The sequence below is a fragment of the Trachurus japonicus genome, chromosome 4 (genome assembly GCF_045865225.1).
Source record: "Trachurus japonicus isolate A0001 chromosome 4, Traja_1.0".
Taxonomy (NCBI): domain Eukaryota; kingdom Metazoa; phylum Chordata; class Actinopteri; order Carangiformes; family Carangidae; genus Trachurus; species Trachurus japonicus.
This window is the reverse complement of record NC_140910.1, coordinates 12,107,465-12,127,123: the sequence shown is the minus strand read 5'-3', so window position 1 is coordinate 12,127,123 and position 19,659 is coordinate 12,107,465. Positions and strand designations below refer to the sequence as shown.

The 19,659-nt window shown below is 42.8% G+C and overlaps 1 protein-coding gene and 1 long non-coding RNA gene across 2 annotated transcripts; both read right to left on the bottom strand.

Annotated features, from left to right (window-relative positions):
- Nucleotides 1–4,828: 4,828 nt before the first annotated feature.
- Nucleotides 4,829–12,209, bottom strand: rgmd (RGM domain family, member D). The gene is made up of 3 exons (XM_085773954.1): nt 11,957–12,209; nt 8,177–8,688; nt 4,829–6,284 (listed from the first exon to the last, which is right to left on the bottom strand). Exons 1-3 carry the CDS (start codon nt 12,048–12,050, stop codon nt 5,586–5,588), a joined length of 1,305 nt encoding a protein of 434 aa, XP_085630080.1. The 5' UTR covers nt 12,051–12,209; the 3' UTR covers nt 4,829–5,585.
- A 716-nt stretch (nt 12,210–12,925) lies between these two features.
- LOC146988536 (uncharacterized) lies at nt 12,926–19,208 on the bottom strand. The gene is made up of 4 exons (XR_015035704.1): nt 18,993–19,208; nt 18,528–18,620; nt 17,722–17,970; nt 12,926–13,902 (listed from the first exon to the last, which is right to left on the bottom strand). It is a non-coding gene; the product is annotated as an uncharacterized LOC146988536 (long non-coding RNA).
- Nucleotides 19,209–19,659: the final 451 nt, after the last annotated feature.

The following is a 19,659-nucleotide window of genomic DNA, read 5'->3' as shown; positions in this document are numbered from 1 at the left end:
TTATTGGCTCAAGTATGTAACTTGATGTTTATTTATTTATTTATTATTTTTATTTATTTATTTATTATTTATTTATTTAGCCAGTTTTTTTTCTTTTCTTTTATGGTTATGATAAGATAAAGATATGTATCAAAAGAAATGCTTATTGGGGCTTTTCTCTCTTTCTCTCCTTTTTTTCCAATTTTACAATAAAAATTCAAACTGGATGTTTTGTTTCTCACCCTAATATTGAATGAAAGTGTTGAACCACGGCGCAAAGAGAGGGGGAGTCGTTGCACAAGGCACCGCTCCCCTCCAGGACCTTGGACGCTGCACGGTGCAGATGTTGCAACCCCTCACAGCTCGTCACCTCCGAATCTGTTACTGACACCTTATCCGTGTCGAGTGATGAAACTGCGATATGAGGGTCACAGCCCTTTAAAGGATAACAAGGTCATGGCGACGCACCCTACACTCTCCTTCAGACGTTTTTTAAAGTGTTTCATATTTTATATTTCTCTGTGTGCAGCCTTTGAGCTCAGAATTCATCTTTAAATTCTTGAAGCTCCAGTGGTGAAAATGTTCCCATTTCATCATAATGTTGCTGTGTGTAGGATGATTTCAATGATCTGTTATTGTGGAAGGGTTTTCTAGTCACAGGTCACCTGATGCTGCTCTGCTGCACGGAGACAACTGGAAAATGTGTCAGGATATATTTTATGAGAGAGTAAAAGAAAACAAAAACAAACCCACTGCACACAAACATGAGGCATTCAGTTGGGAGGCGTCACACAGGCTGTAATAGAAAGACAGAGGAACAAATAACATTATCATCTTGACACACAGTAAATTGATATAAGGAAGGCGGCGAGTATCAGTCAAGTTTACATAACTATTGCATGGCTTTGATGCCAGAAGCCAAATCTGATGCAACGTCTTGACAGTTGACTTGCATCTGCATGTACACCTTGTAATCATCATCCCCATACATCCACTCTCACTGTGGCAACGGAGGCACTACAGCTGAGACGCCACATTCTCCATTTGAAGAGCATATGAGGAATAAAAAAAGAGAAAAGAAAAGAATGGGAGGGACAAAAAAGTAGAGCCACTGGCTCATGAAATAAATTGTCCCAATTACAATAAAGTGTGGCTCTTGGTCAGTGTGCACGGCAGGCAGTTCATCTTTATTACAATCAGTTAATGAAAATCAATCCCCCTCCTGATAAACTCTTATCTCCACGGCCTTTGCGCGCCCCTCGTGCAGGGAGATAATAAATTAGGGTAATATTGCCTTTGATGAGGGAGTGAATTGCAAATTATTGTAACTTTCCAAGATTTATGATGCAGATGCTTAATTTCCGAGCTGGGTTTTTTGGGGCGTCAGGGTGCCGGGGGGCCATTTGTTAAAAGTTTGGTGACACAGGCTCGTTAATAAAAATACACACTCAGACAGCCAGGTGTTCTCAGCTGTTCTCTACTGTTACAGTAGCAGCAGAGGAAACGCTGCTGAAATGGCAGCAGCTCCTATAGCTCGTAGGATCTATTCCTTTACATGTGGCGTTTTACCCACAACAGAGGAGAGGAGGAAACCCAGGGGATGTAATGTGTTTATTAAAGTAGGACTGCCAATCATTCAGCGTTATCCCCCAACCCCCCCATAAAAAAAAAAATAAAAAAAACTCTATCACACAAACCAGGAGCATATGATATGATATGTAGGTCAATACTCATTCTGCAGTGAGCCAGTGGGTGAGGTGTGTCTAGTTGCATGCTGTCACAATGATTATTGAGGAGACACAGAGAGACTGGGTTGGTCAGGTATGAGCGAGCCTGTGCTGTGAGATAGCTGTATAATCACTGCAAGTAGAGCTGTCTACAAACCACACACACACACACACACACACACACAAACTCTGTGAGAAATGAGTAACTTCTCGCTCTTTGTTCTGCAGCAGTGACCCATGTAACAGGGTGTAATGTATGTACACGTCTGGACCTCTTCTCTTCGGTGCAACAATCAGACTCCTGAGTGCATCATTAAGCAAAATGCTTCAGCGAGAGAGGGTTAGGAGGTCTCATGAGTCGTCAGGAGCCGCGGGAATGATGCAAGCAGATCATTTAAGGAGCCACTTGTGAAAGTGGAGACAAACACAATCTCACAAGAGCAGCTGAACGAGTTTACAGCCGCGGCTCAGCGACACCTTCTGCATCATTTAGTATCAATAAATCTAGAGAAAGTATAAACTTGTTAAATTTCAACTCATTGAAGATGTTTTCTACATGAATCCCCATCCGTGCTCTAAACGATCTTTTATTCACATCATCATCATCATCATCATCATCGTTGTGTGTATCTGAAGCTCCTCTAACTTGAGGTATAAGACCCTTAAACATCAATATTAAAGTGAATTCAAGGCTGGCGATGCTTTCCACACTTGATCATCTTGTGATACTAAAGTCTCCTCATCAAGGCCACCTCATTTAAGAATAAGGAAGATCTTGTGTTAAGACAGCCATCAATCTATCCATTATCAATCAAGGAGAGGACTCACACACCACTATCTATTTATCTTGCCAAGTGCTCTATTAATATCAAATTAATTTCCCCATTGAGAGAATCAATCACTCAAGCAGTTTTTTCTCAACTCATTAGCTTGGTAATTGTCCTTGTTTACAGGGGAAAGTCAAGACAGGATGGCTCAAAGAGGGTGGACGAGCAATCTATACAGGCTTGAGCAGTTAGTTCCCCGCAAACCTGATGGGACTCCTCTACTGTCAGTGAAGAGTTGAAGTTTTTGTACATTCTTCATTTCAATCTTTTTTTTTCTCCTTCAAAATAGGAATTTTCAATGTCAATGTAATTTTTTCCCCACATTTTAAATGTTCTGAAGTTGTCAAGAAACTCATCTCCTTCCAGCAGACGAAGAGGGCGCTCTCACATGGGGTTATTATATAAGGCTGCTTGGTGTCTGACAGAGCTGTCAGATGGCTGCATCTCAACAGGTAACATGAATCAAGACAGGGCCTGGAGCTTTTCAGGTTTTTGTTTAAAACCATAAAGCACATAGGCTGGAGGAGCTCATCTCATCGGCTGCAGCGCAGAGCACAGAGCAGCAGTCATGTATTTAGATGAAAGGTGGTAAAGTGAGCCCAGAGGAGGAGGAATTATTCAGGTCATTAACTTCAGGAAAGTGTATCAATACAACTATGTAAAAACACTCTGTTAATAAGTAACAGCACACCATTCCCACACAGGTTAAAGTACAGCAAGGTGTGTTTTAAAAATCAGGAGTAAAAGTATACCGTATATCATATATATCATTATAATCAAGTAAAAGTGTTCCCTGTGATTCAGTCAATACTGATGCATTGTTGTGTTAATAGCATTGTTGTGGCGGCTGGTTACATGCAATCAGATCAAACCACGTGCCACAGGTCCAGTGGTTACAACATGAAACAACCAGTAGATTAATTGATAAGCTGATCAACAGAAAAAAATAATTTAACAACATTTGGGGCGTCTATGGGTTCTGAACATGACAGGAGGCCAAGCCGTGCTGAGAACCACCGATTGAATCTTAAAATGATTTGTTTTTTCATTTTATGAGCTTTTTTTAAGATTTTGAATGTAAAACTCAACGTGTGACTCTGAGAAGATGAACGGAACGAGGTGATAAGTATAATATTTAACTCAATCACTGAACTGCAGTAGCACAGACTGAAAAGATTCAAATGAAGCACAAGTATCTCAAATCTGTACTTAAGATGAGCACTTGAGTAAATGTACCAACTACACCAATCCACCATCACCATCTCTCTCTCTCTCTGCCTAAAAATGAGGGAGGTGATGAACTTGATTCGGGCCGTCTGAAATGTGCTTAACGTGTGAACGCGTTAAATTGAGGCCGTGTTTCATCAGCCATCTCCCAAACCACGCAGCTCACCGAGGTGTTGTCTTTATTTGAAGAAATGGGACATGGGGAGATTAAGTATGACTGCACATGTGACGAAACATGCTGTCACTCAGAGTTACTTTTAACTCAGTTCAAGATAAAAAATGAAATCTACATCGACTAATTATAGAGCATTAATTCTTAATGTCTTCATAAGGAGTGTGCTGGAGCTTTCTTAATTGCATTTTTGATGGTGATAAAAGCTGATCACATCCCTCTCTCTAGTCACAAGGTTCATTGTTCATATACAGTGCAAATATCAGCACCGTGTGCTGTTGTTGTTGACTCTAACCTGGTGTTAACCACAGACTAAATCCTATTTGGAGCTGTGCAGTGCTCTGGCAGACAAAGGCAAAGCCAGCAGCCAGCTCAGCACTCAGAGGTAACATTTACACAGGGGACTGAGAACATACTGTGGATCCCTACAGCTACACAGCCAGCTTGTCAAAACTGTCTTTATACTAGAAGCTGTCAGGCCTTATAGACTGAGGACCCCAACAGGACAGAAGAGGCATTGCAGCCACACTGTTAGGAAACCCCATTACTATTTTTGAAAAATGGTAACGATCTGCTTGTCATTTCATTATTATCTGAAGTCTAGACCCATAAACAGCCGACACACATCCCCCTTTCATGTTAAAATAAGTACAAAGCTCACAAAAAAAGAGATAAAACAGTCCTTGGTCAAGAGTGTCCAACACTTTAATACAGAAAATTACAGATACATCACGACACATATTAGTTTACCTTTCTTACAATGTCTCAAAATAACCTACTGAACACAACAAATGTAAAACATATTACAGTTAAAACATCTATACACAGGCAAATGTACACAATATAAAACACATATATACACTCTTTTAATATATTATTATATAAAGATTTGTTGGTTTTTACCTTTAAAACTGGAAGCCAAACAGCTTGAAGAGGAGTGTTTCACAGAAGAAGATGAGAACTGCTGAGAATATCACACTGACACATCATATATTATGGATAGGTAGTTTTTACATACAGTTGTTGGATCCTGTGTATTTAGCATGTCGACTTCAGAAATAGACAAAGAAATAACATTTAAATACACACAACTTGCTGTTAAAACCTGTAAGTGCTATTGATATTACTGGATTATACAGGATCTAGAAGCTGTATTAAAAAAACAGCTTTCAGTTTATGACATTTTATGCAGCTCCATACACAGTGGAGTGTTTGAAGGTTGTGCATTTTCTCAGTAAAAATGAAATATTTACACAAAAAAAAACATTCTGTGCAGCAACACAATTAGGAGATTCATTTATGACACTGATGTAAACCAATTGGGAGTGAGCACATGAAAATGGCGAACACACTGTATTTGACCTCAAAGCAAATGGCTGTATGTAAATATGTTTTTCTTCAGTTGATGTGATCCACGTTTTTTTTAATCCACAGAAAATGTAAAGTGGGAACAAACGTCATCTTTCATGGGTGTGAAATCCTTCAAATGACAAAAACGGAAAAAACATTCAAAAATTCAAAGAAAAACAAAACAAAAAGACCAAATATATATGTCTGAGCTCTAGTCACTCTTTCCTCAAGCTGGTAAACGCTTCCACGTTCTGTTTGCTTCCATGGTTCTCTTTTTAAAAATCATTTATATTCATTTATTTTTCACAAAAGCAGCAGAATGAGGATTAAGAGTGGGAGCAGGGAGCTGCTGGCTGCTGCTGCAGTCCTCGTGTGTGTGGCCCCTCTGTTGATGAGATGAGGAGTCGTCGGGGAGTTCTGCTTCAGTTTACTGGGCGGCAGAGCCTTTAAATCCTCCAGAGCGCCGTAGGCCGCCATGGAGAACTCAGGGTCTCCTGTGGTCAGCAAGTCAAACACGCAGGACTGGAAGTACACGTCTTCCACCTGCAGAGTCTCTCTACACTTGGCCGTGGCCCGCTCCACCGTGTAGACCTGGTGAGGAGGCCGCAGGGGGCCCAGCTCCGTGTTGGTGCCCTGCAGACGGGGCTGCTGGCTCTGCCGGGCCAGCATGTGCTCTTTGATGAGCTCGTTGCGCGGGCAGCCGTGCAGGCAGAGCTGCAGACCCCCATTGTCCTCCGAAAAGTCCAGGTTGTCCTCCGGCATGCGGATGGCAAAGGTCAGGTAGCTGCCCACACGCCGGATGATGATGGAAGTGCCGATGTACCGGGCCTGGATCTTCACCTGCCGGCCAACTCCGGAGCCGCCGCGCTCCACGATGGTCAGGCTGCCGCTCTCACCGCCGCTGCGAGTCCCGTCCTGGAAAGCCAACGGCAGATCCTCGGTGGTGGCCTGGTACACCTTCTGATCTGTGCAGCCGTGATAGGACTTAAAGATCACTGTGATCTGAAATGAGAAAAAAACAAATAAAAAAATCTATATTAAATCTTCATCTTTTCATTTGTAAAACATGTATTTTATCTTATAATGTGAATATTTTTCCAGACACAAAGCCAGTGGTAACAAAGCTAAAAGGTCACATCTTTGCTTAAATGTACTGACATGACATCCATAACTCCTGAGTAAGAGCAGTACTGATCACAGCCACGAGGTGGCAGCAGGAAACCACAAGTTGAAAAGGCTGAGACGCACGTTGATGGGCCTCTGGTATAAGGGAAATTCACTGTCACTTTAGGGGGGAAAAGCCAGTTTAATCACAATAAGAGGATTGTCGTCAGTTAAGGTTTAGTGCTCTTGACAATCACCTATCCCCTTCTAACACACAGAACAACTTCCCAACACTAGAAATGTGGGAAATAACTCTACTCGTTCTCCTTGAATGTGGGATCAAACAACACTGGTGCATAAGCTGCTCAATTATCTGTGTGTCCTCCATCACATCTACACCGACACTTCTGCTTTTTGTTCAGTCACTGACTGTGATTCATATTCCAGCTGGGCTTTGAAACATTTGGGCCTAACCTCCGTTTCTTCGAAACATCTTGACAAAGCGGTGGCTGTGGTTATGCTTACACTTACGGGGGATACTGTATTTGATGCATGGTTTCCTGTCTTAAGTCTGGCGCTTGAAAACAACTCCAAACACATGATGAGTCCATACGGGTGCTGGCACACACATGCAGAATTGTACACACTCACACTACAGGTTTGCATTAGGCTGCAAATACTTTGAGAATGTTTTGCTCTGAAATCCCTGATGCATAATGACACAGTTTATTATTGTACAAAGCTTGAGCTGAACTGGTGAGTTTGGGAAAACCAGTGACATTTACCCATTAGTGGGAAATTAATCATTGAACATTTGGGCATAAAATTCATATAAAAGCAGCTTGTTAGGCTTATTTTAAAGAGCAGTTACACCAAAGAGCTTTTAAATACTACAAAGATAAAGATATGTTCAAGGTCTCAACAGTAAAAAAAGAAAAAGAAAAAAAGACTAGAGCTTTAAAGCCCAGCCTATTTAATTAACCGTATGAAAAAAAACTTGCTGCTGTCCAATTATTCCTTTATTTTTCCACATTATTCCATATTTACACAAAAAGCGCCCAGTTAATTATTTGACCAGAGGGGTGAAAAAAACATTCCAGATCGTGGCGGTGGAGGAAAATGTTTGAGTGAGCGTTAATCACTACCATATGACCACCCATGTGTTAAAGGTAGAGCGCTCAAGCATGTCTGTGATTCAACACCACTAAGGACTCCCCTCCTCTCTCTTCCCCTCACAGATCTGAAGGAGCTCCAAGACAAGAGGAATGCTGGAGGCTCGAGAGGCACCGTGGAATGACGATTAACTTCACATGTTTGATACTTTATGGCAATACTTGAGCTCGCAAGCTAGCACCCGAAAACAGCCTGCTCATATATAGGCCATTAGATTCAGACTCTGTGTTATGTGGGCACTAATGTGAACAGGAGTGGTTGTTGTGATCAAAGTAGAAGGTTCCCACTCTTGATGAGGAAATTCTTGTATTGAAATCAATCAAAAGCACTTTGATCACATTAGACAAGATGCTAAATTCACCGCACCTTCTAAACCTTGTGGTTCCCAAGCTGAGGTTTGCGGCCTCCCTTAGGGCTTACAATGTAAATATGTAGGATGAAAATTCAATTAGGTTTATTTTTGCCAGGTTTTTCTTTAATCTCTGCGTATTTTTCCTGTGAAATCCTGAACAGATATACTTATCAAAGCCACCAAAATGCTGAAACACGCCTACAGAGCAACTGCGAAAAGAGCAAGAAACTCTAACAAGGGGTGGCAACTATAAAACCATCATTACCTTGCTGGTTGCCGTGGCGCTGGAGCCTTCGACAACAGGCACGTTGGTCACCTGCACCGACAGGAAGCGGTTGTCGATCAGAGGCCACGCCCCTTCCACCTTGCAGGTCTGAAACTCATCTCGGAAAGTCCGTAGGTGCGGGTCTCCGAATAATCCACAGTGGGCGTATTTCTTCTGCTGACCCGCCGAGCCCGACACGAGGACCCGGTTCTCGTAGTCGCACAGCTCCGACACGGCCGGTCGAGACGTGCTGGGGACTTTGGCGGAGGAGGTGGGCCCGTCGCTGGAGCAGTTATGCTGAGAGAATAACTCCTTAATGCGGAAGACGGCCGAGTGGTAAACCAGGTCGCCCCTACAGCTGCGTGCCTGCCGCCGGGTGCACAGAGCGTAGGCCCTCAGGGCGATGCAGTAGTCCACATCCATGGCCACGTCCTCCTGCAGACCACTAGAGGGGGAGGTAGAAGCCACATACTCGGCATTGCAGCGCTGAATTCGACACTGCTGGCAGTGAGCTGAAAAACAAAAACAACAAACATTAACATTTTGCCCTGCAACACCTATGTTATGTTAAATACTGACACGGTGTCTGTCTCGTCATTGTTAAATCCCTCTCTGAAAAAGGATGCTGACCAGATCGACCGATCTGAAATTTCCTCCTAATAAGAATCTAGAAACCGATGTGTTACGTCAGCTTGAGCCAGGAGAGTCAAACTTTTCCACTATCAAGTTTAGCCCAATCAAGAGAGCCATTAAAACCCAAACGCGTGAGCTCACGAGGCCGTGATCCCACACTGTGCTCCAGAGTCAGTCAAAACCTATTTCCCCCCAACTAGCCCGCACTGAAATAGCATGTAGCCTCACTGTAGGAGGAAACCAACCTGTGTTAGTTTGCCTGAGGGTGTTGAATGTGGTTTGGCTGTTGCTGAGGTAATTGAAATCCATTAAGCTACTCTGCATGGCATGGCAGAGCTCAGTATATGGGGGAAGGTAACTTCCAGAGGATCACCAGAGGAATATCTGAGTGAACCGTCTCCAGCAACCAGGGTCCAAACTGGGAGCCGGGCAGCGGTGGGGGCTGCAGTGCAGACACAGCATGTGATATTTGGGTCGTATCACCTAAACACAGGGCTTCCGGTTGAGTTAAGACTCACATGTGGGATATTATCATTATATTACCAAGCAAAACAGACAACTGCAATGACTTCTGCAGGAAATAAGAGAGCAGACATTCACCGAGTTCATTTCAGTTGTGTGTTGCTGTTGGGCGGGATGTCTGGGATGGATTTAATTTTCCAATTTCAACAGACAGACGGTCAGCATCAGCCAGCATCCACAACACATACATCACCTCTGGTGCAATAGCAGGACCAGGTGCAACACACTGTCCTTCTACGGCAACAGAGGAGTCCTGTGTTTACTCCAGAGCCCGGTCAAATCTCCCAGACGTCCAAACAGAGACGACAAGATAAGCATGGAGATTTCACACCGAGTGCTCATGAATATTTTCATCATCTCTTCTCTTTCACTTTACATCTGATGCACCGAGGCAGCATGGCAGATGATTAATGCATCTCACAGACGCCGCAGTTCAACACCAGCCCTGATAAAACTGAGACCGAGTGTGAGAGGTCAAGTTAAAGCCATTTTGCATCCCTCCACTGAATTCCAACAGGGCTCCCCCGCCTCACTGCCAGGTCACCCAAGTCTGCTGTGATTGACACTTTTTGACAGTCACTGCTTGTGAGGCCATCAACAACCATGCATCTCCCTAAAGGGTCTTTTTGCTGTGGCACTAAGTGGGCTCAAGCAAATGTAAAGACCATTAGGAAAACATGTGAGCAAAAAAAAAAAAAAAAAAAAAAAGGGGGGGGGGGGGGCGTGCAAATAGACCACACAAACGGTTATCTTATTAGTGTTATTATTGTTTAGTAGATCACAAGTGAGATAGACACGGAGATGAACACATGTTGTCAGTGGTTTCGTTTCAGTATGGTTGCAGTGTAACAAGTGTTCAATCAATAGTCAGTGTTTGTACCAACATGGCACTATGCGTGTCATAGTGGGCTCAGAGCCAGAAACTCAGGAACTCATGATCAGTACAAAACAATGCTGGAAACACCTAGCCTATACATGATATTCCATGGTAGATTACCTGTTTAAAGAACAAATGTGGTAGTTTAAATTAAATCATAGTAATTACACTTTAACACAGTGTAAATTGCGATACTTAATGAAGGAATTTGGCAATGTTTTTTGGACACTGGTCTATTTTAATGAACTATTATATAAATTATAGTTTTGTTTTTTGTTGATGTTCTCTTTTTTACTGTAAACCACTTCAAATACATTTCAGCAACTATTTCAGTGTATTTCAACTTTTACACAACTTAATAAATTTGAAAGGGAAATCTGGAGACGCAGCAACCTAGCCTACTCCAAAGTACCAAAACAATATGGATGAAGCTGGGGCCCCAAGGGCTTTTGGAGCAGAAAGACATAGGTCCAATAGTGTTGTTTATAATCCTAACATATAATGTAAATAAATACCTTTGTTAAAGTCTGTCATTTAATGGCTGACAACTTTTTCTCATTTAAGTTTAAACATATCCATATCAAATAACACTCTAATAATTACTTAATTATTCATGCCAATAAGTGATGCCAGATGACTTTCACCATAACATTCCTGATGCAAACTATGAGTTACTTGTGAGAATAGTTTTTACTCATTCCCCAGCAGAGATAACTAAAGTCCTAAATATTCTATCTTCATAACAGCTGAAATAAAACCCATTATTACGAAATAAAATCTCATCCAATGTGCGTCTGAAGTGTGTTAACTTTGTGTCCAACACAACACTGAGCAATAATATAGGCAACTGGCCATCACGTCTGAAATATAGCAACTTTAAAGTCCAAATTGACACCAGGTCTTAGCTGAGGTCCGGCTTGTTGGTTCCTGGTCTGCGGAGCCACCGACACGTTCAGAGGCCAAAGAGTTGGACCCCCATGCATGGTGGCTAACAAAGTTAATAAATGAGGCATGAATAGGGGGAAATGTCGTGCTCCACATAGACTCGACAACAACTCAAACCACACAAACTGGATATAAAAAGCCACAGTGGAGAGAAGACCACTAAATAAAAACCGTTTGGTTTCCTATTAGCGGTGTTTTCTGGTTTTAAAACAACAAGCTCCGTGGTTTTGTCCTGGTCTGTCTGCGGCTGTTGCTAATGAGCAGCTATGCTAACGGGCAGCTAAGTTAACTGAGCACAACTTGGTAAAAACTCAGCAGCAGCGATGCCAGTGTTTGTTTTTATGCGTTTACTCTGAGGCGGGCGGTGTCGCATGCGTTAAATAAAGCAGTTTTCAATGCGGAAAAGGTGATAAATGTGTCCGTAAAGTGAGTTAACTCGTGCTGCTCGGCTAGCAGCAGTAACGTTAAGTTACAAGAGTTGGAGCAGCGCAGGCTGAAGGCTGAATCCTCCAACAGGACATTACTTTGTCCCCGCTGTGGATGGGCTACTTTTACACAACAGCGACTTTCCGCCCCTCTCCCCTCCAAACATTAAAACACCCATAAAACTCCACGAATCATGCGCAAGAAAAGTTAACATTGTCAAAGAATAAAAGTTTAGCCACACAGAGGAGGGAAAAAGTTAACTTTTTTCCACTTCCACCTCCATTTCGGGGAGTGCACTGGAACACAGCTTCGCATGCTGCTGAAGAGGAGTGGAGGAGCACGGATTGAGGGGGTAAAAAAAAGCAGCACGCACTTACCTGGTCGAAACAGCAGCGAAAGTAAAACCATCGTCAACGTTACACAGTCCCAAAGCTGCCGCTTAGCCGTGATTTGAGGTCCGCTTCTCCCCATACCAATCCATTCAGTTAGAATGGAGATCCTCGGCTGCTTCTCATCGACGCTGCGGCTGCGGGAAATCAGACAAAAATTCGTCTTCTTTCCCAAGCGCTGTCATTCAAAAGGGGCCCCTGTCTTCAGGGCGGCTCTACGAGGGAGGGGTCTAAAGTGTAGACGGGGCCCAGAGGTGACTGCTGGCCAATGAAACACTAATTATTCACTAACCACTTGATATTTACATGTAGTGGCAATTACAGGGTACCCTATGTGGACAGTGGTGGAGTAAGGCTACCTACCTCAACAACAGCGGTGGCGGCGAGGAATAATAACTGCCCTGATTATGATTGAAGAATAGTAGGTTTTTGTGGCTGTAACAGTTACACAAACTGCCTATTAAATTTACATGTACAATATACAGCCTGTCTGTGCTGAGGTTAAAACACAGCACCACTAGGCTAATAAAGCTTTTCTCATGCATAAACTGGTCTTTGCACTACAAAGCACCCAGGGACATTTGTCCTGTTTGAATCCCCCCACTCCTCCTTCTCCTCCTCCTCCTGAGGACAAATGTTTGTGTGTTTTCAGCATTAAGCAGGATTTTCTCACCTGTTGTTTTCTCACTCCAATCTAAGAGCTAAGATAATGGGGTTTGATTGACAATTGTGAGTGCAACTGATTTATATCTTTCTTAGTTTATCTAGTGGATATAACTCTCATTTGGACGTTAGAGACAGCATTATCCTCACATTAACGACTGAAAAGTAATGAGTAAACCTATTATGTGGTGTTTTCTGAATTGCACTGAATAGTAGTATGGATCAGTAAATCATTCCTTCTCTTTACCCTGGCTGCAAAAGAACACAACTGTCTGTTTTTGTTACACACAAAATTCAGAGAAAAATTCTCTGACTCCATTATTTTCTCTCAGCAAATCTCAGTGTGCTATTCCTTTTTCCATTACATTTTCGGTTAGCAACTTGTGTGTTACTCTTTTCCTTTTGTGGCCAACTTTCCATCTCTCTCACTCCTTCAACGACACTCCGTCTTTCATTTGCACAGCTGCTGTGAGGCCAGACCATCTGCAAGGCACATAGACTCACCAGTTTTCAGCCTTTTTTTGCTGGAGACACACTGTGCGGTTTTCGGGCCAAGCAAATAAAGAATTTTAGTGCGCCACCCAATTACTGGATAAAATATTGGTATTAAGAAAATCATAAGTAAAGGTTTTTTTTTTTTTTTTGCAGTTTCGAGAATTAGAGTCACCGTTGAAGCTTTGTTTTTGGTGCTGGTGGGACGTTTGGTTTGTAGCTGTGGGTCTCCCTCTGCGCCTTCCTTCTGACTTTATGAGAGAGAAGTGAACCCAGACAGTTATTGGATCACTGGTTTTTCTATACACATGCAGGCTCCTCTGGCCACACAATTGTGTGATTCAGGTGGCCTGTCAGTCTTGTGAAAGGTCTTCACAGGCCCATGTTGATGTGGGGCTGATATATATAGTGGAGGGGGAAACGAAGACAGCTCAACCCAAGTGGAACGTTTGGATTGTTCTGAGCTGCCAGTGGGGCCTCTGTCACACTGGATCCAGTGTGCCAAGTTTATCCCCCCAGAGGGCTCTACCTTACTCTGTTTGTTCAGCTAATTTTGGAGGCTTGGTTGGTTGATCTGCTTTATGGCTTTGCTTTATGGTCACATTTAAATCCCCTTAAACAGGTTACACTTCGTATTTCCCATGACAGCTCAGAGACAGGGCAAGTGGCCCAGTGTAGGAGGGTGATGTGTGGATGGTGCGGATGTAATGTTCAAAGGATTGAAAATGCATGTCTCACCTGTTGCAGTGTTTGCCGTCGGAAACAAGTGGTGACATTTCCTGAGGAGACAAAAAAATCTTGTTCAATTTACTTCATAACAGCTGGATATGAGAAAATGCTCACTTTTAGTAGCAGTGATGCTCAAAGCGTGTTACATAAAAACAAAATCAAAGCCATAGTTTTTACTCAATAAGCTGCTGTCTACTAAATGAACCATGGTTCCACACCACGGCACTGATGACCACTGAAGCAAACAGTTAATTGATCCAGGTGGACGGTAAGGATGAATTCAGCACATGAAAGAAACTCTGAGACCGCCTGTCAGGCTTGATGGAGGGAGAAAGACCTCTTTATTCCCACATTTCCTTACGAGCGTATTGCATTGCATGACCCAGCAAATATGTATACACTACCAACTCTGAACAAGCTCGAGAGAGTCAGGGTGTGGGTAGACTATGAGACTGTGTATCAGGTAAAAAACAAGGCCGGCACATTTTTCCTGCTGACAGTGGGTCACTTGTTCTGGTATGGGCTACAATCGAGAAAAATAAAGTGTGGTTGAAGAGTAGAAATACTCACACTTTATTTTTCTCGAGCAAGAAGTTTTTACTCTTCAAACAAATATTAAAAATATCTATCAGAAACACAAAGGAGTGAGGAGCTAAAAGCAATGCTTGATCATTAAAACTGCAGACTTAGAGGCAGAGAGAGTGAGAAAGAAAGACTGGTAGAAAGGGGGAGGGGTGGAGGGAGAGAAAAAGAGGGAGTGAGGGATTGGGTTTCCTCTGACTGTGAGTCTGGGCAGCTCCACATGTTCCTCATTAAGGTCCTCACACTGTGGGACCAGCTCCACACCAGGATGCTTGTTTTTGTTATTAGGCCTAACGTGCTGTGGTCTGGTGGAAGCCTGAAAACAGGGCCAGTTAAGGACCATCTCCTCAGCTCACTGTCCTCAAACCGAGGAAAAAAATAATGCCACTGACTTCACATAGGGGCATGGCTGCACGGTAAAAATGTAGTGTATTTCCACAACCTGCAAGTAATGCATTTATACAGGGGCGTTGCCAGCCATTAAGCTCTACTGGGGCACATCTCAGTCTGAACTGACTTTGCTTATCCTTTAAGCATTAAAGCGTATGCGCTACATCACATTTATACTGGCTCACAGCTCATTTATACTGGGGCTCATGCCCCAGTAAAAGGGGTCTGGTGACTGGATTTATATATGTGAAACAGGAAAAATCTCATTCAAATACAATCTTATGTATGGCCCTGTAAATAAAATGCCATTTACCTAATAACTCATGTGTTCGCTATGTGACTCCAAACCTTAAGCAATTTAGTTATTTTGGAAATGTAATGTTTACAAAATATGTTTAAAAAACCCCCCACAGTTGCACAGGAAATTGTTCATGTTTCACGCTTCAGATTTTTGTTTAATTTCATGCCCATCTAGATTTGTCAACTGAGACATGTATCATGTTTCTTCTGCTGGCCGATAACATCAGAGATTGGAATCAGAAGTAGCACGTGCCCTCTGTAGCCTCCACTAGCACCACACGGTTGCAATATAAGAGACACACTTATTGAATTTTAAACAGGAACCAAAGCAAATTGAGTGTTTTTTTTTCTTCTGAGGACCCCTGTCTGAAATGAAGTGGCCTATAGCACAGCTGAAACACACACATACACACACTAAGAGAGAGAGAGAGAGAGAGAGAGAGAGAGAGAGATAAAGATGCAGAGAGTGAGTGTCTCTGGTTCAGGCCTCTTGCTGTTAGAGGGGATCTGTTATCTCAACAGAGATAAGGGAAACTGTGGTGTGAGTGTATACGGGGCAGCGCTGATAGCATCTCCATTCAAGGATCCCACTTACGGCACCCTGATTGATAGCTGACAGCATATGGAGGAGGGAGGAGGGGGGGGCTTTTGGAGTGTTTTTGTAGGTACCCCTCAGTAGGTATCCAAGCCGGGATCTGTTTGCTGTGCTCCTTTGGATCTTTGTCTCTAAGTAAATACAAATTATCACACATGCATGTGATCTGAGCAGAGACAAAGACAGAGTCAAGGCTCTGCACTGCCTGCATTTGTAGCGTAAGAATGTGGAAACAAAAAGGAAGATATATTTTTTAAAACGTATAATTCTATGTGCCCAACTTGCTCTTGTTTGTTGCTCAAGTCTTCACCACACTAAAATAAACTCCTCTATTCTTCCTCCCTCCGTTTTCACAGAACAAATGTTGACACAGCGTCAAGCCCTGTGCTCATGAATAGACAGTCAACTGACAGGTAACCCTAGCTGTGGGGTCACAGGGTCGTCCCAGCCTGATGAGGGATGATGGGTAAAATAAATGGAGAGCAGCACACAGAGGGACCTCTGATGTCCTAGGCCTAAAGGGAGAGAGTTCAGGGCCATTTGACCTCTGACCTCAGCCCTGCTTATGTGTTTGTGTGTGTGTGTGTTTTGAGGGTTAAACCTCTCCCCAATCTCGAATTCTCTAATATTTTTCCTGCCTTTATTTTCTTGGCCAAGTTTTTCTAAACCAATAAATCAAGTAGCAAAAACAGCTCAATGTACGGCTTCACTGAGCAGCCTGTGAAGCTTATTCCAATGCATAACTTTGTTTGAACATGCCTCGTCTTTCTCCTTTCATGACAACACTCCCTCGCTTCTTGTCTGCAGACCTGATGCATTATGGAAACAGGGAACAAACTGCTCTGTAATGACCTATCACAACTCTCTTTGCTCCCAGAAATTGAAATGCTCATGTGCCACTGCACCCACCAACTTGAGATTTAATACTCGTTAATACACGTTTTTCAGTCTAAGGTGTGAAAGAATGTTCATACAGTGCATTTTCTTCTATTTAAAACTTGTAAATGCTTTTTTCCCCTTTTAATATTTCATGGATAAATAAATCTAAAGAAGTTGGGCAATATTTGAAGGAAGATTTATCTTTTTTCTTTCATTTGCAGACAAGATAGATTTTTTAATTATTCTTATCTTACCCTCTTACATTTTAGAAGTCATGGAAATAAGTGCTGTTTTTAGATATTTTGCATATTGAGATACTTTAAAAGCTGCCATAGGTTTTCAACTCCACGTTCACTTTTTGCACTTTCTACACCTGACAGCTTGAGGCGGATGTGTTTGTGATAAAGTGTGTCCCTCAGTTAGTCTGCAACAGTTGGTATTGTTTCTGCTTCATGGCCCACCCAGGCAACTCCCCTCAACCAGGAATAGAAGGACAGACAATAACTCATGAGAGTATAAATTTAGCCATTTTGATCCACTAAATTTTTAGCCAAGAAGGCATTCGGAGAATGTTCTCTCCTGCTTGAGTTGCTTTAAGGCAGTGAAATGGAGAGCAACATGGAAAGGGTGAACACTTCTACCAGTCAAGTTTGATTGACTCACTGTTATAAACTCTGAGCACAAATCTGTTAGGTGGGGAAATGTCTGCATGAAGTGTAAGGAAACTGATATGGCTGTTTCCCCCCTTTTGCTTTTCAGCAGATGTTTCTCACATTTACATTAAGTCTAAAGAAGAGTCAGTCCTTATATGGTTCAGTGAGATTACTCGTATCATACAACACAGAACACACACAGAGACAACCTAATATTGAAAAATCTCCTAACGTTGTAGTTTGTGTTGTAGTCCTCAACTCTCTGTTAGGCTCCAATAGATTTTAGTTTTATCACTGTATTAGTAGCTATATTTGGGTTACGTAAGAATTGTGACTTGCACACACAGCAAAAATAACACACAAAGCTAGGTTTTCTTTTCACATTATTTCTATCTTGATCAGCATCTTCAGGCATCTGTAAATCAGAGGATGTCTGGAATCATGTCAGAGAGGAGAAAAAAGAAACTTACCTTGGGTTACCTTGGTATATGCTGTATTGTGAATTGGAGTATTGCTCTAACTGGAGTTTGAATTGGCAGACCCTCGTTCCCCTACAACTTCAGCTGGCCGACTAAGAACTTGGGCAGCTACAGGGACAGATAGCCATTGGAATCAAGGCACATGACAACAGCTGTCTGTTTCAAGAATCGGCACTTTGATTAGAGCAGGATGGTAGTGAGTGATGTGGCCTAATTCCTACATATCTGGGTAGGGCACTTCTGAGAAGAGAAAAAAAGTGAAAGCATTGAATGGAAAAAAGATTGAAGGCACAATGACATGCCTGCATAGCCAAAAACGTGCACACCCACACTTATATTACACTTATAGTGCTTATATTCATAGACGTTCATAGACTTGAAACCACGTGTCACACTTGGAAAGCTTCCCATGTTCTCTAAAAGTCATCAAACACACAGACAGAAGGATATGAGTGCAGGCGGGCACTGGCCCCATGTGTAAGATGAGCAAACATGCAACGTGAATGAGAGGCGACTGTTATTATGGTCGATCCTCATCCTCTGCTACCCCGGCCCCACCCTTACATCTCTCCTTCTACAGTCATTCCTGTTGTCTCTTAGCTTTATTTTTGCAAATCAAACACCGAAACGCTATGGTGCCACTGCCTCACCTCCATCCTGTCCTTTCATGTGGCGTCACCGTTAAAGTATGATATGGGCAGAATTCACAGCATGCAAGAGGGATCATGCCCCATAATGTGTGTTTGGTTATCATTTGGCTGCTGCAAACAGGCCGGAGAGATGTGAATGCGATTAACCTTGCCAGACTGACTCAGCGTGCTCGCTCCGGGATATAAGCATGCGTTCCTGGTGATTTATAGATGTGGAGTAGTCAACCACGAGGCCTCGGGCTAAGGGAGAGAGAGCAGGAGAGAGTAAAACAACAGCACTTAATGCAAGTCTGACAAATATTCTCCAGGAAATCCATACAGACTGCTCCATCAAATCTTTCAGACCCCCTGGTTCTTTCACAGTTGTAAATGGCAACTTGTAAACTCACAAATTCCACATTAACAAAGCTAAAAGAAGGAAGAAAAAAACATTTTCTGCCTTAGTTTACTTTGCTGTAACACACCATACTCTTTCTTTTCCTTTCCAGACAGCATAGAAAATGTATCTTTGCAAGCTCCCTGGGAAATGCGCCTCGGAACAGATGTGAATTTCCAATAAATGTGATTCTTAATCCTGCATGCATTTTTCAAAGTTGTGAAATTGCAAAATACCTCATAGGCTGCATATGATTCATCCTGCATTGTTCTTTCCTGTCTCCCAGAGTTTGTTCTGTCCAATCTCTTTAGGCAAGCAGCTGTTCACACTGACAGCTGCAATCGGCCATTCACTGCAGCCGAGAGGCAATTAAAAAAATCAAGCCAATGTTGTGTTTCAGTTGATCCAGTCATTGCTATTTCTACATATAATCCCCTCTCTCATGCCTCCCCTCTCTGTTACGTACGTACACACGCACACATCAGCTCTTTCTCAGGCATATTACGCACACATGTTCATAAACAGTCCCATCAAGAGTGCCAGAGACTGATGATGGTGAGACGGCATGGACATTCGCTCTGAAGACAAAAGCCCCAAATTGCAGTGACATGGCACCGTTGGATTTGAGGCATTATTAAGGCCAGAGCCGAGAGGAGCCATGTAATCTCCAAGACTTACTGGTCCACAGATTTTTTTCATATCTTCTTCAGTGGAGGTATGCGGCCACACAAAGTCTGCCTGGCGTCACAGTGACATTCAGCTGAGGGTTAAATCGAGCCGAGGGCATGCCTTGTGCCACAGGCACTGACGCATTGTTATGCGTCCATGCACACGTAAACACACACATTCATACAACAGCTCGCATGCCCAGTTGTGCCTCACTCTTTCAAACACACACGCACA

What these genes read in the sequence shown, in the direction of transcription:
- rgmd (XM_085773954.1), bottom strand. Translation starts at nt 12,050, where the DNA reads ATGGGGAGAAGCGGACCTCAAATCACGGCTAAGCGGCAGCTTTGGGAC. An exon ending in TTCGCTGCTGTTTCGACCAG is followed by an intron (nt 8,689 to 11,956) that starts GTAAGTGCGTGC and finishes TTTGTTTTTCAG; the next exon opens with CTCACTGCCAGCAGTGTCGA. An exon ending in GCGCCACGGCAACCAGCAAG is followed by an intron (nt 6,285 to 8,176) that starts GTAATGATGGTT and finishes TTCTCATTTCAG; the next exon opens with ATCACAGTGATCTTTAAGTC.